Source organism: Barbus barbus (assembly GCF_936440315.1).
Source record: "Barbus barbus genome assembly, chromosome: 34".
Lineage (NCBI taxonomy): Eukaryota > Metazoa > Chordata > Actinopteri > Cypriniformes > Cyprinidae > Barbus > Barbus barbus.
Window position 1 is genome coordinate 13,966,884 of NC_136762.1, and position 27,310 is coordinate 13,994,193.

Consider the following 27,310-nt stretch of genomic DNA (forward strand, 5'->3'; position numbering starts at 1 on the left):
CTCAGACCACTTACATGCTCTACTCATTTGCATCTTTGATATACGTCTTGAGCTCCAGGTTCACTCAATGTTACCTCTACTCAAATTCTTTGAAGGGACCGGTTTCACATGACTCGAGGACTGATGAACCATGTTTTGCTGCTTCTGCTTTTGCCTCCCACACTGAATTAATATGCAGGACATTCCAAAAAACACGATCTAGCTCAGGAAACGTCTGAACAGAGCTGGCTTGAGATCTCTGAAGTCTGATTTCACACCTAACGCAACACTTCGTCAAATGGAAAATGCAGACACCTTATTTGGTCAGTACAGATTGTGCTTAACACATCTTTTTGAACGTTTGCAGCTCATGAAAGCACTAAAAGCGTCACCTTGGTCATCTGACATATTATAAATAGAGATGGTGTCAGAAACTCACCTGGGTTGAGAGTTCTCCTCAAACATTCGCTCTTTGCCGTCTTTGAACAGGCTTATGGTCTGTTTGGTCTTCTTGGTCAAGTTCTCCATGAAAACGCGGAAGTACTCGTTGTCACCCAGTGTTTCCATCTTGCCTTCGTAGCGGGATAGGATCGTGCGGAGATGCTGATAGGTGTCTGGTAACAGGTCCAGGATGTACGGAGGACTGTTCTTCAAGGCCAACTTGGGGTTCTGGCATAGACGTACCACCTACAAAACAGCAGAGAAAGCAGATGATGTTAAATATGGTATCTTTTCAAAACAGTGAGCAGCAAAAGCGAAAATGGTGGGTTGCTACAACACTGAGAATGCCAGAAAACAATTCTTCCATGAATAAATAAAGTTCAAAAGAAAAAAATTATTTGAATTTTTTCTAATCATACTAGTCTGTACTGCCACTTTTTTTTTTTTTTCTTTCATAATTGCTGAATAAAAGTATTTTTTATTTCCAAAAATATTTTTTTTCTTAACTCTTACTGACCCTGAAAGGTAGTGTACACAAAAGATTGCAATAGCATAAAGCTAGTTTGCTCAAACTCGTGTTTTATATTATGATGTCGCACCTCCAAAACTCACAATTCATGTTTTATTCACTTCATTTTTTATAGTGCTTTTCACAATACATGTCTTTTCAAAGCATCTTTACAGAAAAACTCACAATATATGTGTCTATATTTGTCTGTTAACAGCAGCCAACAAGCTCTGTACAAATATTTTGATACAAATATTCTGTACAATTCTCCAAAGGCGCATTAAGTTGAATATCGATCAAGAAAAGAGAACTGCAAACTAACCTCATATCCTCTGAGGGTCAACATTTTGCAAGTTTTCTCTTGCAGTGTGAGGGACAAAATAAAAACTACACTGACAAGGGCTTTAAAACTGTTAACAGAACCAGAAATACACACACAAAACTTTTAAGGTCACACACCAGAACATTCCAAAGAGAAGAATCTTAAAGTCCAAAGGATTTTTGTGAACTACATATGATGACAACTGTGTTTTGCACAAAAGACACAGTTCTGCAATCTACAGCACTACACAGTCATCTCAATTTCCACAACATTTACAGCTGGTGACTGGGAATGACATCGTGTACTCTGCAGCTATAGGGGTTTAATGCTTGAGATTAGGGTTGGGCGGCAGGATAAAAATGCTGTTTATAATGGCATTGTATACAATGATATATGTTTAATAACTGTGTTGACCTACTTTTGCATTAAACACTTTGCAAATAAAACATTCATTTAAAAACAGGAGTTTAATAAAAACCTAAAACTATAAAAGGTTTTATTCTTTTCTATTTCTAATTAATCCATTTCTACTTTATAAAAGATTCATCACAAAGGAATAAGCCTGACATTAGTGCAAAAATAGCCTGATCCTGATCCTGACTCAAAACAGTAAAACTAAATGTTAAAACATAAACCAGTAAATCCAATTCTTAATTTATTTGATTAAAAAAGTACAGTAAAAACAACCATTTTATAAAAAAAGGTTATTACAATTTAAAATGACTTTTTCTGTGATGGCAAAGCTGAATTTCCAGCTTCATTACTCCAGTCGTCAGTGTCACATGATCACCCAGAAATCATCAGCATAATATGCTGATTTGCTGCTCAAGATATGTTCTTTATTAGCTTACCTATTATTATTTGATTAATAGAAAGCTCAAAAGAACAGCATGTATTTAAAATGGAAATCTTTTGTAATATTATGATCAGTTATGATCAATTTAATGCAAAATACTTGCAACAGATGCATTCAATTCTTTCAAATTTTTTTATATATTTATACCTTTGAACGGTTACATGCCAATTGTACAAATAAATCTTTACACATAGAGAAATCGCCACACACATATATCGTCATTCCATCCAATCCTACTGGAGGCCACAAAGCTGTTAAAATTGTCCAAGAAAAAAAAGACTCCATTCCAGACAATAAATCATTATGATTAAGTGCACGGCCTCAAACCACTTCATTAGCCAAACAACTTAATGGCTAGACTGATGGCCAATAGGCTTTGCTTTAATTCAGACATAGTGGCTCTCTTGTGTCTGGACTAAAGCTACGTATCATCACCCTCTGAACTATTGATTAAGACGTGGGTGGGAAATTTGAGGAAACGGGAAACTGCTCAAATGTCACCACCCCAGCAGTTCGAGAAGCGCAGTGCCGCAGACGCACGTTCCAGCAATAAGAGTCCGGCGCTGCCTGCAGCTGCTCAGAGTACTTGCAGCCGCTCTTATCTATTTTGTCTTCAGCACAGGACCAGCTGTGATTGGGGGGGTGGGGAGAGCTGATGACATCACTGGTCAACATCCAGTCTGAATTGTGCTCCAAAGCTTCTGGATATCATGCAGCCCAGCCCTGACAAAAGATAAGACTGTGGCGACAGGACGTCCCAAGAATTATCAGCGAACATGCATACGCTACGTGTTCATGTGCATATGTGTGTTCATTAGGGCTTCCAGCGATAACCTGAACTCAGAATAATAATAATAATACAGAAGTGCAGAGAAGAATCCGCTTGGTCTCAAGCGTAGAAACTATATCAGGAAGTCGATTAAAATAAACATAATTTAAAATGCACCAATGCAATAATGCACTCAAACAAGCAAGAGTGCCATTTATAGTGTTAAATCTGCATTCATAGTATAAGAACAACCTTATCAAAGTATGCAAATATACAGTAAACAACAACTACAATCGACATGCAGTTTAACGATTACTAAACCTTATAAGGAAACCAACGTGTAGATAATGTGTGTTTGTAACTAAGGTGAACACAATACACGGGGGGAAAACCCAAATCCAGAACTTCTATATTAGAGTTTTTGACTATGGAATGATTTAGCATGTTATGATTCACAGGGAAGAAGCACAACTTGTGTTGTGTATTTGGTAAGAGGTTGAATATTTACAGAGGATTTACAGAATATAACTAAATGGATAATATGAAAATGTTAACTTTGGATAATAAGCAGCAAAGTCATGATAAAATTAACAAAAGTTCAAGTCATATGAAGAAACATTTATTTAAGAAAAGTCTGTTTTGCAAGTGGAACTTCTGCTAATGTCACGTATCCTGAATCACTGATCGTGATGTTCATACTAAACAATCATTTATAAGTCTCAGCTGACTTAAAGTGAAAATTTACAATGTTATGTTGCAAAAACAGGGAGATTCGCTTATGAAGGCAATGTGATATGTCACATGTGCACTAACCAAACTACCCAGAGTGAAACTAAACAAATGGGAAGTTGCAAAGTAATCAATCAGCAACCATTATCATTAATCAGTCTTCCTTTGTAACAAGCATCTCAAAACGTAAATTAAAAGCCATCTTTAGTATCTATGCATGAACAGGATAAGTTTAAAATGAGCCCCCTGTGACAGATGCACTGTTTCGCTCATGTATCAGTGTGAAGATCACAGGAAGTGTGAGGTCAGCAACCACAACTTTTTTTCCATGAACTGCTACCTTAACTTTTGTATTGTGAGGCAGCAAATTCAACAAAAGAAAACCACTCTGGTAGACATAAACGTTTTAGGTTTTAAAGTTTTACCAGACAAGCTGGTAAAAGATTCTCCACCATTTGATTAAATTCTTATTTAATAGTTAGTACATTAACTCTGTAAAGCCTGAGATATGAAAAATATGTTTCTTTGAAATGGAACACTTTACTGAAAGTTCATTTATGACATGCTTTTTTAAAAATCTAAAAAATAAAAATCTGTAAAAAGTTTCTTATGTGTTCTATGTTTTGTATCATATTTAATAAAAAATTTTCTGGCTCATAGTATGGCATAATGAGAATATTGTGCTCACACTTGAAGAAAATACCTCAACGCTATTCAAAGGCCTGAACTGAGGAAAAATATTCAATTTGGTGCAGTTGCGGTTATTATTGTCAAATTCTGAAATTCTGATGTATAGTAATCTACATCAATAAAAGATCTTTATAATAACATAGCAGAGCATTTACGCTACATAACATTCTGAGCTGAATCAGTCCATTAAATGTTCATCTTAAAACATTAACCAATATAAAAGTTATTCTTATGTTTACTTCATAAAAAAACAACAACAACAACCTGAAGGTGGACATCATTACAATTTTTACTTGCAAAAAAGGTATGAACAATCAATCAGAGGCATGTAGCAGATTGTGTGTGAAGTTCATGTTGATCATGTTAATAATTTAGAGGTCTTAGAAATTCACATACCAAATGATACAGTAGGCTTTATATGGCTAATCAGGTGTGAAGTAAGGACTGTGTGCCTAGCAGCTACATCCATACCTGATAATAAGATCAACCATACTTAGATCTGCATTAAATCCCAAAACCACTAGCTTTTAATAAAGCTGCATATTTAGCTTCACATGATTGGAACACAACAGTTTATATTCCACTTAAAACAGATTCCAATGCTTAAAGATAAAAAAAGAAGAAGAAGTGATATGGCACTTCCTGTTTATCCCAAAAAATCTATATAGAAACAGGAACAAGCAAGCAAGTAGTGGTTTGAAAGAGCAGATCAATCCACCAAATGCCACTATCCACATCTACACGGAGTAAATGCAATTTAACCAACTGACTGACCAGCAACAAGATCAGTAACGTCACACACTGGTTGCTTAACCAACTTTGGGATTTCCACACTGTTCATTTGAGCATCCTGAAGAAGTCACTTTTGAAGATATATGTCCAAACCACTTCTAGTCGTCTTACCATATAAACAATATTTAACGTTACCAGCTAAAGAAATGCCACAAGCTATTAAGCTAGCAAAACTAGCACATGACCCTGTACGTTACCACATTCACGAGTCTTACTAGGCAAGCTGAGGTGTACGGGTCCGGCAAATGACCTGCTCTCTAAAACTAGATATTCCCAGAGTATCTAGCCGGCTGAATATGGTTTATTAGCCTGCAAACCATTCAGCTAATTGCCTTAGCAGAGCTGCCATGCCATATTGCATTAGAACTCCTCCGTGCAGGCCATCCGGCTAAGCTAACAGAGACCGAGGCTGCTAGCTACAGCGTCTCTCTCTGGTATCTTTCTTTTGCGTTTTGATTAATAGCCACCCACCTTATCCATGAATTTCCAGCATTTCTCCACCGTCTTTTTGTCCACGGCCCCGGGCTGGTGATGGGAGTGGTGGAGATGATGGTGAGGCTGAAAAGCGTCCTTCATCATGCCAATAAGCCCCCCACCTTTCTTCAGATTGCCTGCCATATTCGGACTCTGGAGTGGTCTTTTCCTAGTCAAAATATAACTGGGATCGGATACCCCCCGGTGAGGACAGCGCCCGAGTCCGGTTGGGTTCGAGCGAGGGTCCGTCAAGGGGGGGGGGGGGGACGCTTTATTGATGCAAGACTCCCATTAAATCCCCCGTGCAGGAAACTACCGTTTCACGCTGTGTTGAATACGCTCAGCTAGTGCGGCGGATCCCGTTAAAAACAACGCATAAAAACAAGTTTTGATGGGTGTCTGGACGTGGAGGAACAATGTTTTCACATCGACACCCCGTGCGTGATGTTCCCTTTTCCTGCAGCTCTCTCTCTCTCTCTCTCTCTTTCTCTATCTGTGCGCTTCTGCAGAGCGATGTCCGATTCGTGATCGAATCGTTCATTTGAGTCGAATCTTTTAAATGAACCAGTTGGTTCGAATCTTTTGAATGAATCTGTTCACAAAACTGGTCGGATTGAAATAGTTTGACAGGTAAAATAAAATTAGTTTAATTTACGCGAAGATTATTTTTAAAATCGAAACGATTTATATGATCATAATCATTGCTTCAATAATCACATGAAACGACACATGAAATTACAATAAACAATCAAAACAAACACAAACCTATGACTGTTATGAGTTTGATTTAGTTATCAGTAATTTTAAGCAACAAACATTACAAAAATCACTTGCAAACACAGAATAACAATGTGTTGAACAAAAAACAAACAAAGAATATATATATATATATATATGTGAAGAGAAAATACTTTTAAAAACACAAATATTGGAACGTTTCAAAGCCTGGGTGTTAGGGACCAGTTGAATCGGTTCTTTGAGTGAACCTGTCCGAAAGACCCGATTCGCTGAAATGAATCGGACTTCCCATCACTACTTTTGCAACGGGAAGTTCAGGCTGAGCAAGTAAAGAGTCCTTGCAAGCAAAAAGCGAGTGAAAGAGCGATCACTCACGTTTATTATAAACGCGGCACACATTGTCTTTCTCCATATGAAAATGCAATATTAGATCGCGAAATGATATTCAATCATATTGAAATAAGATAAATAAACCATTTTGGGAAATAAACACCGCCTTCGACTTCCCCCTCCCGTGCTCGTGTGATTGCACTTCCTGTTCCGCCTGTAAGACATGTGTCACATTTTCTCCTCTTGCGAATATACGAATCCTAATGAATATTAAATAGGGCACGTAACCGGAGCACTAGGAAGGTTGCCAAGCAACGTAAGCATATTATAATATTCATGAGCAAAGCATTGGGCAGAAGAAGCGACCTTTCTCCGCCCTCCGGATTAAAGAGATTAATTATGCAGATTTTTTTTGACACATTTCACGAATTGGTCTAATATGTGATGCTTGATTCGCTGATCATTTTAGTTCATATTCGCTTTACACATATCCAAAAACTAAATTGAAAGAAAAGTAAAAACTTGTGAACGAGATGCCTCTACAGAGCTCCGCGTCCTGAACGTCAGTGAGATTCTCTTTAAAGAATCTAAGCAATTCAGAAATACCTCAAAAGACTTTATTGTCCATAAAACTAAACGACGCGCTTAGCAACTATACACACTTCCAGGCAACGAGTCGGTAATGTAGTGCAATGCGGATACGTAGAGCAACTGTAATTGGCATTCTGGAGAGGTGATTGGCTAACGCCTCTCTCTAACCACGCCCACGCTGCCAGGCGGCTCTGTATACACAATACAGACACAATGAAACTTTCCCTTCAGTTCGAAACCTTAAGATCTAGAATCTTTACACCATGCCACCAAAAAAGAAAGGGAAAGGAGACGGCAAAAAGAACAAGTCCAAAATGAGCACACCAGAAAAAGGTATTTATCTATTAACTATAACATTACATTTTAAAAACACAGTATAATAGGCTATAGTACTTAACAATAGCTAGTATTTTAGTATTTGATTGACATGATATATTCCCTTTTTTCCCTCATCATACAGATGATGGACTAGCAGAGAAGTATCGGAGAAGTGCCTTAGACGTGGCTGTTTTAAAAGAACATCTTGGTAAGGCAAATATAATTGTTGAATCGGCCTGTTCTAGGAGTTGTTGTCTGTTTGTTGATGTCCAGTTCTATTAAAACATAAAGAAAAGAACTTCTCTACAAATCTTGCCAGCTCTGAGGACCAGTATAACGCGTCAGGCCACAGCAGTGAGAGATGACTTGAAAGGTCAAATCAGAGATCTGGAGCAGGTGCTCGGTCAGGAACGATCAGACATGAAGGACATCACTACAGGTCTGTAGAAAGTGAATTTCTTTATTCCAGGTTTATTGATATAGCACACCTGCATGAAACAATGTGTACTCTGTTTTATGCTGCATTGTTATGGAAATACTTGAATGAAAATGAAAGTGCATGTTGCAGTACAGAACAAAACGTGCTGAAGAATGCTGAATTTTAGCTTTCTCCAAACAGACACTTTATGTCTCAAAAAGTTTTACTTCGTTAATATCTTGAAGCTTCCCCACAGATCCTGGTGAAGTTATAGGCAGTTTCATAGACTTCATTATTTCATAAACTTGCTCAATATTTCTAAGGTCACCTAATGGACTTTAGTTTAGTTTCTTTAAATTACATGATTATTTGATCCACTAGCACAAAGCAGCATTTATTTGAATAAAATACAGTAAAATCAGTAATATTTTGAAATATTATTACAAAGAGAACTATTTTCTATTTTAATATATTTGAAAATGTAATTTGGAGTCATTACTCCAGTCTTCAATGTCACATCATTCTTCAGAAGTCATCAATAATTATTTTATTATTATCAATATTATTTATAACTATTTTTTTTTTATTATTTGAGAAAGTTTAGAGAACAGCATGAAATTCCATTTGAAATGGAAATATTTTAATTGATTCATTTAATGCTTACTTGCTAAATAAAAGTGTTAGTTTCTTCAAAAGTCATTCTAATATGCTCATTTGTTGTTCAAGAAACATTTAATATTATAATCATTATTATTATGTTGAAAATAGCTTAATATTTTATGTTCTTTCAGTATTTAGATAAATAGAAAGATCAAAAGAACAATATTTTATTTGAAATAGAAATGTTTTATACATTTAATAAAAATTAGATTTCATTTCATATAACAAAACATTATAAATGTCATTATATAAAAATGTTACTCACTTCTTTATGACTTATGTAAATGTATATTTTAGTAAAGGGATATCATTGGTTTCTAACACAATATGTATTGTATTTTATACAAACTTGATTTCAGATCTCAACCGTCAATATAAGTCCATGGAAACAGACCTGCAGACTAAAGTAAACAGGCTTGAAGTGAGTGTAGACTTGCTTGAGACGCAGCTCGGTAAGTCCAGGCATAAACACATTCAAATTCTTGTGCTTATCATAGGCAGTGTGTGCTTTAACCAAACACATGCTCTCCAATGACATGCTGATGACAAACAAGGCCTCTGTTTGATTAGCCGAATGTCAGGTTCAATTAAAATTGGAAAGAGAGCAGCGAGAGAATACAGAAGCAGAAAAAGACGCCATCATTTCTGACCTCCAAAGCAAACTGGACAGTATGGAGAGAGAGTGTGAGAAGATCCTGCACGTAAGTCAGAGTCACGGCTCTATAAGTGATTAAGTGAAATATCAGCGCTGTGTCAAAATATATATTAGATGCTTGAATGGATGACATATTTTATCAGCATTACCCAAGGCTTAGCTTAAATTGCTTGGTGACATTTCAAAGCGCGACAGACTAATCTACCTCAACGAAATGAGGTATAATTAATGCTATAGTAAAACAAATTGAACTGACTGTTAATTAAAGTGTTAACAAATCTAATTGCCATCCACAAGGCTATCCATTTCAGCATTTATTATTTTAGCATAGTAGAGACCATCTGCAGCTCTAAATGCTTATGCCAGATGGTGAGACATGCCCCATTTAATAAGCTACTTTTCATCTTAAATTGAGTACGTTTTTATTAATTGGTGTCTATTGGCCTGATACAGGGCTGTCTGGACAGTTTGCTCTCTCACCTGGCTGAAATGCGGCTGCAGTGGGAAGAACAGAGCACAGTCATTCATCAGGAATTCAAGGACACTCTCAGAGACTTTGGGATAAACCCGCTTCACATATGAGTACACCTTCAGTTGAGCGCTGTGAACAGAACAGGAGCAGGACCAAGACATCTGACCTTTGACAGCTAAGCAATTGCACATATTGCATAAACCAGGAGTTTTTAAACTCCTATATATAGTACGAGTCTATACTTTTTTTATATAAAGAAATTAATAGTTTTAATTAGCAAGGATGCATTAAATTGATTAAAAGTAACGGTACAGAGATTTATAATGTTTCAAGAGTTCTGTTTGAAATAAATGCTGTTTTGAACTTTCTATTCATCAATGAATCCTGAAAAAAAGTATTACAGTTTCCACAAAAAATTGAAGTTTTCAACACTGATATTATTATTTTTTTGAGCATCAAATCAGCATATGATTTCTGAAGGATCATGTGACACTGAAGACTCAAGCTGAAAATTCAGCTTTGCCATCACAGGAATAAATTACATTTGAAAATATATTCAAATGTAATTTATTCCTGTGATGGCAAAGCTGAATTTTAGAAAGATTTTCAAAAGTTTTTGAAAGTCTTTCTGACTAATTGATAGCTATATATTCAGGTATACAGGTTTGGGAACGGTGCTAGCTTTGTGCCCATATCAACTTCAACTGAGGTCAAAATGTTGATCTGAAAACAACAACAATAAAAGACATTGTCTTAATTATCACTTCTCCATAAAAAGGTCAAGCTGACTTTAATTGAAATTAGTGACTTTTGAAATGAGTTTCACATGGGGTTGAAGGTTGTGGAATTATTTTGAAAATGAAGACTCAGGACATGTAATTTTACAGTAAATTTATCCTAAAGTGAATATTGTTTACATTTTGAATTACCATACCTGATATTAGCATAATTTGATGAAGCAATTTAAACATTGTGTTTATAGGCCGACTTATGTTTTTGTCTTATTTATGAAACAAAAGCAGACTGATTTTCCGTTTAAACAACTCTTTCATAATGAATTGTCCTAATAGTTTTACAACACAGTGCAGTTCATTTAGTCTCCAGCAGGCGTCTCTGTTGGTCAATTTGTTTTGCCGCTATTCCAATTTACACAGCGTTTTCATGTTTAAATTAATATCAAATTTAAAATAATTTTACTAAAATAATGTAATTGCCCTTTTATGATTTATTTTCTTCCCCCAAAGAATGTGTAGGATGTTTACCTGTTGTGTTCTTCTTAGTATGAGTCCAAGTGTAATGCTAATGCCCCTGACAGACGCCAGCTGTTGATTTACGGATGTGAGATTCCCCGAGAGAACTGACTGTCTGGAAAAAGCTCTACAAATATCATCTCAGTACAAAAATCTTGATTACACAGATTATTGTGTTAATGCAGTTAAATGACCTTGTTATGTCACAAATTTGACATTCATGGAAACTCATGGCACTATGCCATTTTCTATGTGCAGCAGTACCGGCAGACAGATGATCAATGTCTCCCAATCTGAGATCGATCAATAAATGGAAAGCAGAAGAAAGCAAACAAAGATTTTTATTTCACTTAAATCTGTGATGTGAGACGGTTGTTCTACTCATTTATGCACTGCTGGAGAACAAAAGGCAGCAAAATGAACATGACATAATTTCTCCCCGCACTTACAGTGATGCTAACAGCACTTCCATTGTGAAACCAAAATGGGAAATAACATTTTGAGCTACTTACCTTTTGTTTCAGAACATTAAAAAGAGTCTAAGATCAATTCTGCTGTAGGTGACAAACCAGTGATCTGAAAAAGATTCGTTGCAGCATTGTGTCCTTTTAAAAGAATGAAAATGGTATTATTTTAGAGGAACGGGCTGTTTTAATATACTGCCTTTGATAATAAATAATTTGTGAAAATCACTAAGATGTGGCAAGTCAACACTATTCATAAAACATAACATTCAAATACCTCTGACATAAAATTGGATGTGTTGTTATTCAGGTGCTATAAATAGGCCAGGCCTATATTGACTTTAACTTTGTGGCCATTCACTCAGAAAGCATTTTTGCTTTTAAAAACACAAGGTGCAAACAAGCAACATCGATCTAACACAAAAGAAGTCCATTTTAGTTAGGTTACATGCCATATTGAATTTAGTGTGGATGAAAACAAGGTTGTGAGTGATAGACTTAAAGTCTTTACAATAGCATCTTTCAGAACTGTTTTAAGATGTTTTTGTCTTTGGTCTTTTTTTCTCAGAAAGTCATTTCATCAGCTGAACAATTGGTAGCCTATGTTAAACAATAATATCATTCCTGTTGAATATTATGGCCTATACCCTGATTAAGGTTCATGGTGCCCCTGCCCCATATGGCAACGCTGAAAATACAACATGTGCCTGAATTGCCGTCTGACACATTTCAGAAAGCAACAAGACATGACATCAAGTTTAGTGATGTCATTAAGTGTAAATCAGCAAAAAAGTCAAATTTCCTTCTGTTGGACAGAAACCAGCTGCGACACTAGAAGGAATTAAAGCTAGAGATGCAATTTCATTCTGTGGAAACGGGTTAGAGCTGAATTAAGAAATAAATGGGTTGGAGAAGGGCAGTATGCTGAGAGAGATAGAGGCCCTGCCCTCGGGAATGCATCCGGACTGATTGGGCTGTGAGCTTTGCGTGTCTCACTAATAAGTCCTGTCTTCAGCCATGACATTTCAGTCTCTGAACAATTCACACTCATTACTATCAAACCATCATAGCGCTGGACAACTTAGTGTTTGAACCCTGGAACTTAAATGGATTTCCATCATACAGACATTTGCAGAAAATACTCAGGATTGAGTCAAACACAGAAGCTCTAAAACAGTCTCATGGCAATGTTACATTTTGGCGAATTGGTGGCTAATTCATAGGAATTAGTTCAATTTAATTTGTTTGTTTTCATATAATATGCTTGCTTCTTTCTAAAAATCACAGTCTTATATGAATTACATTGCAACCTCATCAAATAGTTGTTTTTTCATGAGACTGGGTGTGAGTTCTCACTAAACCAGATATTTATATAAAGTATTTAGTAAAGAGAAAAGAACAATGCAATCACAAAAGTGTACTCAGTAAGCCATTTTGAGGTCACATGACAAGCCAGATACTACTCTCTTTATCTTGTTAACCCTCCTATTACTGGACACTTTGGATAATGGAATAAATTTTTCATGTCTGAGTACAAAGTTTGCAGGATGCTACAATCCTTGTGACAGATGTAAATAATTGCATGCATATTTTTGGCATTACTTCTTTGCTTTCACCCAAATTGTAAATGCTAATGGTAAACTACTTGTTTTAACCTTCTTAAGCAGTCAGTTGTCACTCCAAGCAGCAATTGTCTGCCAAATGTTTTTGCTTGTTTGTTGACACTCTTTAAACCAGCTTGTGCCTCTGTGAATCTAAAGCAGATGTGCAGTTGATGCCATGCCCCACATAGTAAATGTGTCACATCTTGAAGTTGCCCCAATAGAGTTGTCTGCAGGTCTGTGTATCCAGCGAAAACCCACCTGCACATACAGCTTTGCCATTGTTCATCAGAAGCCTGAAACACACACACTCGCACAGCCATTCCAGCCTGCAATAGGAAATAAACGGAGCTGTATTTGCGCACCTAGAAAAATAAATGTTTACAGAGAGGACCAACAGATCCAAGAGACAAAACCTTCAAGAACAAAGCCAACCTTTCACAGAACTGAACACAATGCCATTTATTTTCATCAGGCACTAACACCGTATTGAAATATCATGTAGAAATGGATTCAGTTCAATAGAAATGCACAAAAAAATCAACATGAGTAGCAAGTAACCTCTAATGGCTCTCCAAAACATGAAGGCAATTTATTACAATTTGGCACTGGAAGTTGAGGGTAACATCATGCCTAATAAAATAATTTCATTTGGTATCCAAATTCTGCTTCAGCTGTGGTACATTGAAAAACGGATTAGTTGAGTCCAGTTTTAAAAGAGTGTTCAACAGAAGTATAAATCAAAGACGTCACATGAACAAATGAACGTTTCTGGTTTCAAACAAGAAAATAAACATTAAACATTATGAGATGTTCTGTAATATAAAGAAATACCTGAATGTAAATAGGCCTATGATCTCCAATATCTCATCACACAGATATGTCTAGATGGAGTGACCCTGTCTGTAGTTGATTTCATCATGTATTGAGTGGTACAGATGTTCCTCAACAGGAACAAAATCACCTCAGATCTCATTTTCCTGATGTTTTTTGAAAGTGAACACATCTGACACCTCCAAGCGCACTGCAGGAATGGCAAAAATAAGGGTGAATGGAAATTGGCATAATTCCTAGTTAGTTTCCCAATGAAAATTTCAGTGCGAGCATAATCTTCCACTTTCCCACAACTATGTGCAATTTTCATATCCGAGGAGTGCAACACAATGAGTCAAAACTCAAAAGAATGAAAAGCAAAATATAGAAAGTGTCTTTAACCAGAAAAAAATAGAATTCCCATGTTCTTCTCCATTCAGTAGCATCTAAAACCCTTGTACATGCACATCAAACATTCAGAAACATCCCAAAAACCTTTTCAATAGAATATGACTATTAATAAAAACAGATCGTAGTTGTTTTTGTGTTCAGTTCTCTTAATAGTTACTCCTTCGGGGGCCGGAATGAGACGGCAACAGCACAGAATTAATACAAAGTGTTTTGGCACTCTTAAAAAGGTTGCGCGTGGTTGACAGTCTGCAGCCGTCCGCAGTGTGAAAAACCAAACTAAACTGGTGTCGTGAGAAGGAGATAATAGCAATATAGTGGTATCACAATAAAAGAGGAATAATTTAAAAATAAATCAACAGCACAGTAAGACAAATATACTGCATAGTACAAAGCCCCTCTGCTGTGTCCCCCGAAAGCAGAGGGCCATAAGGACAGTGTACAGAAACCAGATGCAGCTCCTGGGCCGAATCGAGCAGCACGGACACGGTCTCTTTTAGCTCCTTCCCTGGAGCCTACATTCCCATAATCCCTGGGTCCAGCAAAACCGTCGTTTAACGTCTATCCGCCACAGATCCGAGAGGTTATTCATGTTCACTGTTGTTGGTACCCTTCTCCCACTCTATACTCTCCTCGCTGTGGCTGGGTGATGCTCCTGGAGGGCCAGCCGGGCGCACTCGAACGCCCTGGAAGCGCCGGCACTCCGGGCAGATACGAATGTGACTGCACCCTCGAGCCACCAGGGCGGCCTCCTGCGCCAGTCTGTGGGAGAGGGGTTCAGGCAGGCCGGTGCCCGTGCACAGCTTGCCGTTGCTGAGGCTCGCCGCCGCCGCCCGCGCCCGTCGCTCGTCCAGGGGCAAAGGCTGTGGTCGCAACACGCTGGCTCCACGCCTGCGCCGTAACTGCAGGCTGTCCTGACACAGCACGATGCCCTGCAGCTCTCGTAGCATCTCCTCGCACATGGACAGCTGTGAGGCACAGACACGGAGACAGAGGGAGAGAAAGAGAGAGAAAGAGAGGCCAGGGGGTCTCACTGACACACTACTCGCAGGGGGTGGCAGGCAGCACAGCCAGAGCATTGATCAAAAATAACACTGGGCTATACAGGGGGCGGTGGCTGTTTATCTGACTGATGCACCGCAGAGAAATCAAAGAAAAAGTCCTGAAGCGCCTGGTGATCTCGGTGTGTGCTCATTACATTCTCAACAAGTTCACATCTTTAAATATATTCTGTTAGATTTGCATTACAAAAAAACATAAGTGATAGGAGCTGCTGTGTTTGGGTCATTCTTTGTATGCAGTGCCTTTTGCTTTGAAAAATTGGGCTCAAATTGCTCCCAAGAGGAGTTTTGATGATTGTTTACATAAAATAATCAGATTATTTGAATGCATATATATTTTTAATCACTTTACAAACAGAGGCGGGGTGTTTTCCCGTGTCCTCTGGTGCAATTTGTTATCTTAATGGAATTCTGTCATAAATGGAATATTATTGCACAGTATTACAAAAATAAAGTCTCGATTAAGGGCTGTTAAATAAATCATCTTTGCTTTGAATCGTTCATTTATCTTAACGGTTGTTTTTCAGTAGTATTTTTTTTTTGTCCTGTTTTCCCAATGTTAATTTCCTGCGGTGACATCAAATTTCAAGGGAAATACTATGTATATCCACTCAAAGTAAACCAAAATTTCATCTTTCCTCAGCACAATATCATTAAGGATTTACCTTTTAATTTATACGCTGTTCAGTTACAGTCTGTTAAGATGAGGTCACAAAAAAGGCAACATTGTCTACTGTCCAATAGAGTAGCGTTGTGTGGAGCCTTTCAAACCAAGCAGCTTTCTATTGGTCAGTGCGGTAAATCCGTGTGACCAACTTGAACCTGTTGCAAAATCTGTGGGGAAATCTTTAGCCCTCATGCTAAATTTCTGATTGCATGGATTGCTATTGAAATGACTGGATTTTGACCAGCTCTTATGGTGCATTCACACCGGACGCGACTTGCGCGAATAAATCGCGCTATTCGCGCGTAGTTGGACGCGTGAACATTTTGGGTTTACTCGCTTCATTCGCGTGTGAAATACGCTTCATTCGCGCGTGAAATTCACTGCACAACAGACGCGAATTCGCGTCATGGGCGGGGCTTCTGCCAGGGGGCACAATGACTGCCACAGAGAGCATATGTATAGAATTTGGCAAATAAAATCACCTTTATGTGCTATGGAAACACTGGACCCGTGTATTTCAGCCGAGAATGTAGTTGTTTAAAACTCAAATCTGCTGTTTATTTACAAAAACAGCCCCTATTTGAAAATGTGCTTTGCCGATTTCGGAGCCGTGAGCTCCAGGCGATCACCGGGCGCTCGTGCTCATGTATGCCGAAGAGAGGAGCATAACCTCGGCTAGTCTGACATTTGCCGCTGGCTCTGATGTCTCTGTAGTGGATAAACATAAGATATCATTTGTTTTGGGTAAATCTAACATGTAATCTTTGGTCTATGGTACAGCTCCGGGTATCCACATACAGCGACAATGATTTTGTCCTTTATTGTTGTTTTGATTTCTGCCTCTGCTCCACACGTCACTACTAGAGCAAGCTCCTGATTGGTTGGCGCGGCGCGAAATATCCGCCAAAGTTCAGATTTTTCAACTTGCGCGATTCGCGCGAATCTTGCGTTCCGCGCGTCAAACGCTCGAAACGCTCAATTCGCGCCGCGCCATTCGCGCGAATCGCGTCATTCGCGCCGCCTCATTCGCGCGAATCGCGCCGCAGGATGTCTAATCGCGTCTTTGCATTGACTTAACATGTAAATCACTCGCGCTTAACGCTTCATTCGCGTCTGGTGTGAATGCACCATGACACTTAAGGTTTTGTGTGACAAGTAAAGTATATAAGCTACAACTAAAAAAAAAAAAAACAGCTGGTTGTGATGTGCCTTTAAAAAATTGAATGCCACATCCTATTAGCATTCATTTCAAATTTACTGATAAAATCCAGAACTCAGCTTCTGAAGCTCGACCAGTTCTGTTTTCTGAACATCTGACCTTTGTCAGTTTAGACACCATATTCAATGAACACGAGGCTTTGAGGGATAGACTTGCAGTCTTTACAATGGCACGCACTGTATAAAGGTCCTAGTTCACAATTCACAACTAACAACTTTTAAAACTCTTTTATGGAGTTAGCGGAAAGATGTGTTGTTAAACAACAGTACAGTCCATTGAACACACTGTACTTCAGTCCCTCACAGCCTTGTTTTTATTCTTGTCAAAAAATAAATATAGTACTACCTTGCCTAAGGTCTATATCAGATATACATCACATACATTCATACATATGATACAAAGTAAAAAAAAAAATATATGATCCAATCAATATTTTGTCATCGTGTCGTGAGGTTGAAAAGGCACTGCATACAATCAATGTGATTGGGGGAGCTTTAATGTGTAGCAGACATTTAATTGGAGGGGCCATCTTGGTGTTGGATCAATGTTGTATGGCGGTAAGATATGTACACTAGTTAAAAACAGGACAGAAAGTTTCTACCTATTGAACGATGAGCCATGCAAGTGCAGTTTAAGGTGCTGAATATACACTTACATGCAGAAATGCACCTCACACACACATAAACAAACACAGACACACTATTAGCATAACCTAATGCTAACACACAAAGCTATATTTCCCTTAGGGGTAATGCAAATATTCACTCTACATATCAAAAATGGGATAAACTGCACTGCACTAGTCATTTTGATTTGATGTTGAGATCACACAAACACCCATATTCCCAAGCAGTTTTCAATTAGCATTTAGTTTAGCCTCACTTCAAACACACCCACATAACATATAGACAAACATCATTCTTCTTTAAATATTTACCCACAATGCTCAGTCTATGAATATGGGCAACCACAACTAAATCATGAAGACATTATAAACAAACACAGCATGCATTTGCACCCTCCAAAAAAAGTCACGTCTTGGGTTCAACTGAAACATGCTGAAGTGTTTATTTAGTAAAAAAAAAAAAAAATCACAATGGTTCATTTGAAACAATGCAGTCACACAACCATTGATTTGATTCAGGGAAGAAAATAAAAGACAAAAAAGAAGGAACTTCATTCCATTCAAACATTAAAAAGCGTAAAAAGCATCTGGCACCTTTAGCGTGTGATGGCCTGTGTAGATCAGTTTGAGGTATATTCTTTGGTGTGCTGGTGGTGAGGTGCGGGATGGGGTGTGGGGGGTTCAGGGAGGGAGGCGCGAGGGCGGGGAGAAGGACAAAAAGCAGAGGCAGGTAAAATAGCCCTCTCTCACCTCTGTTGCTGGCGTATGATGCAGCATCCACACAAACTCCAGCACCGCCATGAAGATGGCCACCAGAAGACCACACACAAGCACCACGAAGATCCCACCGATGTTCTCCATGCCCAGACCTTCACAAAAACACACAACCTGATAAATGTTTCCTAAAAGATTCTGTTGGGACCTGCAGTTGAGTGACAGGTGGTTCACCTTTTGCTCGATGATCCTCCTCTTTTGGACACTTGCCACCATCCCACCATTTCCTCTTCAGGATCTCTAAGCGGTTTTCCTCCTGTAGTTTGAGTATGGTCAGGTCAAACTCATCTCTGTAGACCGAGCCTGAAACAAAATATCCATCTTAGAAAGCCAGAGCTGGATGTATATTTTCTGCTGTGCTGACTCCTGCCACTCTAATGGTGTTCAGTCAGCTTATTGTAAACTAAACCCTGCCATCAGTCATGTTGAGAAAAACATAGCTTGGTTCAAATCAATTTAGTGCAATTTATATTCGGTCAATGGATTCATTTAACTTCAGTTATATGATTAAAGCCTGGTGTGCAGTGTGCTATTTTGGCTACCATTTTTGCCATCTGAGACAGGTTTTTGGTAAATATAAAAGATTTCTATCACGAAGACTGGCAGCCTTGGATAGCTTACTGTCATATGCTCGCTGATGGCCAATTAGTCAACGCATCAGGCGAAGTTCTGACAGTGTCTGAAATTTTAGGTTGCAAAATTTGTGAAGTGTGACTATTGCTACAATGCCTGTCTAATAAACACCCCCATAAAACACAACAACTGATGACTTGTGTGCAAGAGCATTGTATATAATAGTGCTCTATATAGCAAATAATAATAAAAGTAAATAAAAAAAAAATAAGAAATTTAAAATTAAAAATATTTACACTACTGTTCAAACGTTAAGGATTTTGTAAATAAATAAGTACATTTGTTCAGCAAAGATATAATACATTTGTTACAAAAAAAATTCTGTAATAAATAAATGTTGTTCTTCTGAACTATCGATTCATCAAACAATTATGAAAAATGTATCAAAAAAGTGTAATAGTATTTTACAATATTACTGTTTTTACTGTATTTTTGATCAAATAGATGCAGCCTTGAAGGCCACAAATAAGAGACAACTTTTAAAATCATTTACAAATCTTACTGACCTCAAAGTTTTGAATGTTAGTGTGTATATAAATAATAAAATAAAAGGGATAGTTCACCAAAAAATTTAAATTGTCATTAGTTATTCACCCTCATGTAGTTCAAAACCTGTAAGACACAAATTAAGATGTTTTTGATGAAATCCGAGAGCTTTCTGACCCTGCATAGATAGCAACTGAACTACCATGTTCAAGGCCCAGAAAGGTAATAAGTACATTGTTAAAATAGTATGTCACATCAGTAGTTCAACCATAATTTTATGAAGCTACGAGAATACTTTTTGTGCACAAAGAAAACTAAAATAACGACAATTTCTTCTCTTCCTTGTCAGTCTTTTGTGCACATTCATGACAGTACCATGACGCAGGTAATGTAATTTCACTTTTTTTTCACGTGAACACGCATCGAAGACAAGGAAGAGAAGAAATTGTTGAATAAAGTCAAATGGACTATTTTAACAATGTCCTTACTACCTTTCTGGCCCTTGAATATTTCAGTTGAGTTGCTTTCTATGCAGGGTCAGAAAGTTCTCGAATTTCACCAAAAATATTTTGATTTGTGTTCTGAAGATGAACAAAGGTCTTATGGGTTTGGAACGACATTAGGGTGAATAATCAATGACAGAATTTTCTTATTTGGGTGAACTAACCCTTTCATTTAAATGTTATAAGAGCCATTTAGCATTTCCTTTATGTTATGATTAAACTACATCAAGTTTGTTTTGAGAAAAAAAAAAAAAGGTAAATTCCCTTTTTTGCCTCCACAGACTTTTAGACATTTTCTTTTCTTTCAGGTAAATCATAAACATCAGTGCAATATGTGTGGTGTGTGGTACTATTTTGCATGTTAATAAGTATGTCAGATTGTGACACCATTGATCTACTGGTCAACGCTGTCAATCGTGACCAAAGTTGTGTATCGTTCAGTAGCATAAATGCCCGTTGACGTCGCACAGTCTGCACAGTGTGTGAGATTCCTTGCTACACTTCTTTTGCACTCTAGATGAGTTGCATTTCAATCAATTAAAGTCCTGCTAACTCCACATAAACCTCTATTCATTGTTGTCTCTCTAACAGGAACTCTTTCTCACCCAGAGGCATGCCAATGCCATAGCCTTTGGTGTCCAGCAGGCCTCCGATCTGGGTGAGGTTGCAGTTGCGCTGGCGGTAGTACTCGTTCATGGTGCTCTCCAGCAGGTAGGCATAATTGGAGTTGAGCACTCGGGCGATGCCCTCCTCAGTGCTCTTCACGAACACACTGGGCTGCTTGGAGTACATGAAGTTCCACATGCGCTGGTACGTCTGGTAGCGGGAGTTCTAATCGGAAAGCAGGAGATATTAGAATCTTTACGTTTGCTCCTCAACTTTCATCCGGTGTCCTGACAGCCAATCACTAGAGCTTTCAGGAGGCGAGACTCATTGTGTAAACCAAGGACTTGGCGGTTGATAAGCTGACAGTTTGACATGTTGATGTGACAACTGAATATGTGAAACAGTCTGTGCTCGCTGAGGGGCGGGTCGAGAAACGTCCCTCTGACACATCAAAGACTTTGAATTAGTCTGGGATGGCCCTCTGGAGAGGGCAAGATATCGAAGGGCATTGATATTAAGACAGCAAACAGATAAATCCCAAAGTAGGGAAGAGCGCTAGCGACATGCTCAATAAACATGCCGACAGGCCATTGATTTGTGGGTGGAGCTTCCTTCCATTTTGTCCTTGGAGATCTCACCTGGAAGAAGGTCATGGTGGAGCCGCCGTGCATGGTGCCGTATTCGATGGCCGTTTGGTCAGCCAGATCGTCCACGGACTCGATGGGCACCTCCATCCTCTGCACAGTGAGAAAGGCCGCCAAGTTGGCTGTGTAGGAAGAGATGATGATCAAGGTGAAGGCCCACCTGGAACGACAAACCAGTTTTAGACGCGAGGAACGCAAAGCTCTAACCCAACATCAAAAGAGCTCGGCGCTACTGTGAGCTCTGCATCCGAATGAGAAGTTGAAAGGCTTCTCTGAATACTGTACGCCGTTCAGAATACTCAAAAATAGCTCGCTTTTATTCTCCACTGACCTCGGTGTGCTGCAGTCAGCGAGGCCTCGAAAAATGACAGTACAATAACGCAGCAGAAAAACAGAGGCCAAGTGAGAGTAGCACTTTTATCTGCTATATCCAGCAGCTGACAATGAGATCAGGGTGTAGCAGAATGTGATACTCTGTGGAAAAGAACATCTTCGACTGGCTGGTTAATGCTGGTTTTCAGTGAGGTCTTACTGGTTAAGCTAGTTGACCCTAAAATTAAAGACCTAAAAATCGAAATGAATGCAAAATGAATGCATAAAGGAGGGAATATGTAAATGTGTAAAAGTTTCAGTAATTTGTTCACTTCCCAAGTACAATAATAAATATATAAATTCAATATTCAATAATCATTCTTGTAGATAAAACAGAAGAGCTTGGTTTATACCTTGAATGCAATGTAATGTCACTTTGAACAAAAGAATCTGCAAACTAACAAGTTCATGAGTGAAATTTTAATTTCCTGCCTATTTCTTCCTATTTTTGCAGATTATTTTGATATGACCCTTCAGACAGGGCCATCTTATTTCACAAAAAAAGTTTTCCATGGCTTTTGGGCAGATTTTACATGACTGCCTTTTAAAGAAATGAGACCAAAACCAGTCAAAAACATATTCATTATGGTCTTCTGTGTCAAAATAAACATTTATTCAAGTGTGTCCAAAAATGAAAGAGCATATCAAGTTATGAAATCACTTTTTTTTTCCAAAGAATGTCAAGTCTTAAATATATCATGGTAAAAATACCATGATTCGATACATGGCCTTTCTGACCTGCTTTATGAAGACAAGAGCTATGACCAACAAATATGTACATTTCTGAGGCTTACATAAAACATTTATGAGGAAATATCAATATAATTCCCTGACATTCTGTACATTCCTCATAAATCCCATCCTGGAGACCAAATATGCTGGTGACCATGAATGCAGAATGGAGACCCCAGGAGGATAAGATGTGCTACATGTTGTTTCTTTCTTTCATGAAAGGAGAAGTTTACCTGAGTGACCCTGTGCTCTTACCATACTCCACTGACGCAGCGTGTGGACAGGGCTCTGGGGGCGATGGTGGAGCCTTGCTGCATGAAACCGCCCACAGGAAACCAGAAACTGTTGCCCAGTGAATACTGGTTAATGAGCAGGCTACAGCGCCCCTTCAGGCAGGGGTGAGGGTTGTACCATTCATAAGGTGTTAGCCTGTGTGCCATGAGGAGCGTGAAAAAAGAAAGAATAAAAAGTAGTAAACATAAATGAGCCAGGAACAATTTTAACAGTTGGCAAAGCATGAAGTCACCAGTGCTCCCTGTTGGCCATGTAACCTGGTTTTTGTTCCCTGAAGGGGCTGTGCAAGCTTTAGCCGTGACTGACAGGACACTAATAAAAATGCACTGCACTGCAGGACGCTGCTGAGTTACTCTTCAAGGTGTGCGACAACCTCACATTACAGCTCTGTTGAAATGCCGAACACAAGCAATGCAGAAAAGAAAACACAGGTCGTATTTCAATAACAAATGTGTAAAAATATACACATTATAGAGAGGCAAACAAAGAAAAACACACGCATACGCAAAAGCTCCAACTATGAATTTATATAAAATGTCTTGACAGGTAATGTTCAGCAAATAAAAACACACAACACCCCTGTTGTCCTGCAGAATGTTACTGTGAAAGAGTATAAAACATGACATTTCTTTTGTGATCCAAAGCAAAGCTGAAATAAAAAGTGAGTTTAAAATGAAATGTCTACAAATACACACATGCTGATCCTAGAACTGCATTCCAACCAAACAATTAGATTTTAGGGTTAGGTTTAAGGTCATGACTCTTTCACAGGACCAACAAAGGATGTTGATCTTGCAACAACAACATTCTACAATCCTAACTGGACTAGCAATCGTAACCTTTAAACCTCTCCCTAAAATCAGAGCACCAAGATTAGTTCATGCAGTAGGAATGCTCCAGAATTAACTAATCTTTGCCCTCCGGTTTAAGTAGAAGGTTTAGTTTTGGGATATAGGGCCAGATTTACTAGAGCGCAATTCCATAAAAGCACCGATGGGAGGGGAAAATTTTGTGTGTGATTTACTGACAATGCGCACATTAAAGAACACAGACGCAGCCAGAACATTTCCAGCCAGTGCAGTCTACCAAGAGCAGTGCAAATTAAGCTGCTTTATGTTTTTTTGGGGGTGTTAAATAATGGCACAAATACCAGTAATTTGACGAGCGCAAACATTAGTAAATCACGTTGCGTAATTCATTTGAATACTCTCCTCCCATAAAGTTTACGTCTGAAAGGGAAACTCCTTCAAATGCATATTCAATAAGGTCAGGCGCAAAATGAACGGTGTCCACGCCTTTTCAGCGCTAATTCGTCACTGCATGACTTCCTGACAGTATTATTTTAATGCCAAAAGACAGTTTGCACTGGCGCAAGCTGTTAGTAAATCGGGCCCATAATGTTTAATGGTGTTAAAGCAAGAAAATAAATAAAGTTTTAATTCACATGCCATTCTATGGGAAATCTATGACTTTCTTTCTTTACGAAACATTACAGAAGAAGTTTAGCTGAATGTCCAAGCTACTTGTTTCAATACAATGAGAGTGAATGGTGACCAGAGCAGCCAAACAACATTTTCGGTGAATAATGAATTAAATTTGAAGTGTTTTCCTAACATAAAGCTAGCATATGACTTCAGAAGACTTATAATATAAGGCACAATTCTTATGTTCAACTTTTATGTTGCTTTTATGGGATTTTTTGTCCATTTTTGAGCTTGATAGGCCTAGTCCCTATCCACTTTTGCTATATGGAAAACAACAGGAAAAAGTTTCTTTAAAATGTTTTCCACTAAAAAATAAGGTTTGGAATGACAATTGAGGAATTAATGACATTTGTGACCCTGGACCACAAAACCAGTCTGAAGTCGCTGGGGTTCTCAATATGTGACCCTGGACCACAAAACCTTAAGTGTCAATTTTTCAAAATTGAGATTTATACATCATCTGAAAGCTGAATAAATAAGCTTCCATTGATGTATGGTTTGTTGAGATCGGACAATATTTGGCTGAGATACAACTATTTGAAAATCTGGAATCTGAGGATGCAAAAAAATCTAAATATTGTGAAAATCGCCTTTAAAGTTGTCCAAATTAAGTCCTTAGTAATGCATATTACTTATCAAAAAAGAAGTTTTGATATATTTACAGTAAGAAAGTTACTAAATATCTTCATGGAACATGATCTTTACTTAATATCCTAATGATTTAATGGCATAAAAAAAATCGATAATTTTGAACCATGCAGTGTATTTTTGGCTATTGCTACAAATATACCCCAGCGACTTAAGACTGGTTTTGTGGTCCAGGGTCACATATTTAGATTTTTTTGCACCTTCAGATTCCAGATTTTCAAATAGTTATCTCTCGGCCAAATATAGTCCTGTCCTAACAAACCATACACCAATGGAAAGATTATTTATTCAGCTTTCAGATGATGTATACATCTCTGAGTGTCCAAGCTCATTTCCATACAATGAAAGTGAATGGTAGCAGTAAAGCAGCAAGGTAAGATTTTTACTGAATAATGAATTAAATTCTAGTCTGTTTCTGAAACAAAACTACTATATGATTTAAAAAGACTTGAAATATAGTGTAAGATTCATATGCACAACTTTTATTTAGCATTTTTAAAAATCCAGTTTGTAGCTTTCCACTTTCATTGTATGGCAGCAGAGTAAAAGTTCTTTAAAATGTTCCTTCAAACAGTCAGACATTTTTGACAATGTTTTAGCTGTACAACTCCTTTAAGGATAGTGTCAGTGCTGATAAGATGCTGCAGGTGTCAGTGTGGAGCTGAGTATTTACCTCGCCACCAGAAAGAGCACGCAGCTGACTGCCAGGTAGGCCAGCAACATGAAAAGCCAAACCCCAGGAGAGAACGGATCCAAAAAGGAGAAATACCCCGGTCTTCTTCCCTATAAGACACACAGGTAACATCAAGACACCGAAACAAGCATCCAAAAGATCCTATAAGCCTATATCATTCAGTTCCAGTAAGTAAACATTCAGGTTAAAGATGTTTAAAGGCTTTTACGGTTGATTGGCTTGATCCAAACAAAGTGCTTGATTTTCTGTCTCCTAACCATTTTGGCACACTCTGAAGATCCAATAACCACTGGGACAGAACTCAGGAGCCGATTCTGTACACAATAGTCAAATCCAATTATCTCTCCTGGAGGTACTTTGACAATCAGTGGTCAACAGCAACTTAACAGCAGCAACTCTTATCAGCGAGAAACTAAGTGTGAAAGCACCATGGCCAATCTATCTACACGCCACAGGTGTCTTACGGCCAAATATAGTCCTGTCCTAACAAGGTGGATCTAAATAGTCCCAGCGATGGATACACTCACAAACAAATAATTTGTGCTGCTTTTTTCCCCCAAGACTACAAAAACCAGGTTTACTATAGTTCGGAAATGAGCAATTATTCCACTATCTATCCCGCACCAGGCTGGAAATTCATTAATGTGTCTGCAATCATCTCCATATTAGTGTAATTGAATGGCATTGCTGTTGAGCTGGACACTAAAAGCTGTAATTATAGCAATAAATAGAGGCAAGTCTGTCTATGGTAGATACACAAGAAACTGATGGGCTCTCAATGGGGGAAAAAAAAAACGGTTCAGGTGTGGTTTTATTCTTAGGCAGGTTGCTTTACACTTTCTAACGGAAGCTGTCGTCGAGGGAAGGGAAAATTGGGCCGTGCCTGGAGCCTGTATGTACCAGACTGAGCTCGTGTGAGATTTGAGGAGATAAATGTATCGTGACTTATAGCGAGAGGGACTTGCGGAGGGTGCTCACAAGGGGGTACGTTAACTGTGGTGTTGGGTTTGTACAATCTGCTTCCAGCTGAAGCAACTTGCCTTGTTTGCAGCCTCTTTGTAAATTCAATTTTAAGGTTTAAACAAAAGCACAATCAACATTGTGGACTGCAGAAACCTGCCGGAAAACAAGTGAGAAACTAGTGCACATCTGTTTTAGAGGTGAGCTACACAGGTACACGTGGTTTATCAGCCTTTCGAACATGTAACACCCTCAAGAGCGAATCTTCCCTTGATCATTTAACAAATGAGCACAGATAGATCCTCCCCCAGTTTGACTGAATAGCAGTGCAGTAGGGCAGTTCTTGCTCGACTCTAGCGCGTCCCCACAGGCTCTGATGTGTCTCTGTGGTGTTATGTAATTTCTCGTTTCTGGCTTAGCGGATTTGAGGAAAGAAATAAAGTTTCTCTCAGTGATATACTCAAAATTTAGTCTTTGAGAAGCGCTGCTGCTTTGGCTGTCGAAATACAACCTGAAGCAGCTGCAGAAGCCTGCAGTCATACCAGATTTTCACATCAGGGTTCCCTGTGTCTGGTTAACCAGGTCCTCATTAACATTTGCACTACACAACATATTAAATTACAGAGGAAA

The 27,310-nt window shown here is 38.4% G+C and overlaps 3 protein-coding genes across 5 annotated transcripts in view; 1 reads left to right on the forward strand and 2 right to left on the reverse strand.

The window, feature by feature from the left end:
• The window catches only part of LOC306854432 (E3 ubiquitin-protein ligase CBL-like), a 35,631-nt gene extending 29,545 nt beyond the window's left edge, over nt 1–6,086 (reverse strand). For both annotated transcript variants that reach the window (XM_079392409.1, XM_079392410.1), the window contains exons 1-2: nt 5,558–6,086; nt 419–666 (exon numbers count right to left, since the gene is read on the reverse strand). In XM_079392409.1, coding sequence (XP_079248535.1) covers nt 419–666; nt 5,558–5,704 — 395 coding nt within the window. In that variant the 5' untranslated portion in view covers nt 5,705–6,086. The remainder of the gene's footprint in view (nt 1–418; nt 667–5,557) is intronic.
• A 736-nt stretch (nt 6,087–6,822) lies between these two features.
• On the forward strand, nt 6,823–10,514 carry drc12 (dynein regulatory complex subunit 12 homolog). The gene is made up of 6 exons (XM_079391990.1): nt 6,823–7,552; nt 7,680–7,745; nt 7,857–7,976; nt 8,975–9,067; nt 9,186–9,316; nt 9,724–10,514. Exons 1-6 carry the CDS (start codon nt 7,483–7,485, stop codon nt 9,850–9,852), a joined length of 609 nt encoding a protein of 202 aa, XP_079248116.1. The 5' UTR covers nt 6,823–7,482; the 3' UTR covers nt 9,853–10,514.
• A 2,991-nt stretch (nt 10,515–13,505) lies between these two features.
• LOC306853984 (glutamate receptor ionotropic, kainate 4-like) overlaps nt 13,506–27,310 on the reverse strand; it is a gene marked incomplete at its 5' end in the record, with an annotated part of 197,932 nt that continues 184,127 nt past the window's right edge. Inside the window, 7 exons of one of the 2 annotated variants that reach the window (XM_079391731.1) lie at nt 13,506–15,246; nt 18,601–18,719; nt 18,799–18,927; nt 20,852–21,077; nt 21,491–21,656; nt 22,856–23,029; nt 25,700–25,809. In XM_079391731.1, coding sequence (XP_079247857.1) covers nt 14,863–15,246; nt 18,601–18,719; nt 18,799–18,927; nt 20,852–21,077; nt 21,491–21,656; nt 22,856–23,029; nt 25,700–25,809 — 1,308 coding nt within the window. In that variant the 3' untranslated portion in view covers nt 13,506–14,862. The remainder of the gene's footprint in view (nt 15,247–18,600; nt 18,720–18,798; nt 18,928–20,851; nt 21,078–21,490; nt 21,657–22,855; nt 23,030–25,699; nt 25,810–27,310) is intronic. The other variant, XM_079391732.1, reaches the window with a different exon arrangement.

What these genes read in the sequence shown, in the direction of transcription:
- drc12 (XM_079391990.1), top strand. Translation starts at nt 7,483, where the DNA reads ATGCCACCAAAAAAGAAAGGGAAAGGAGACGGCAAAAAGAACAAGTCC. An exon ending in AATGAGCACACCAGAAAAAG is followed by an intron (nt 7,553 to 7,679) that starts GTATTTATCTAT and finishes CTCATCATACAG; the next exon opens with ATGATGGACTAGCAGAGAAG. An exon ending in AGTGTGAGAAGATCCTGCAC is followed by an intron (nt 9,317 to 9,723) that starts GTAAGTCAGAGT and finishes GGCCTGATACAG; the next exon opens with GGCTGTCTGGACAGTTTGCT.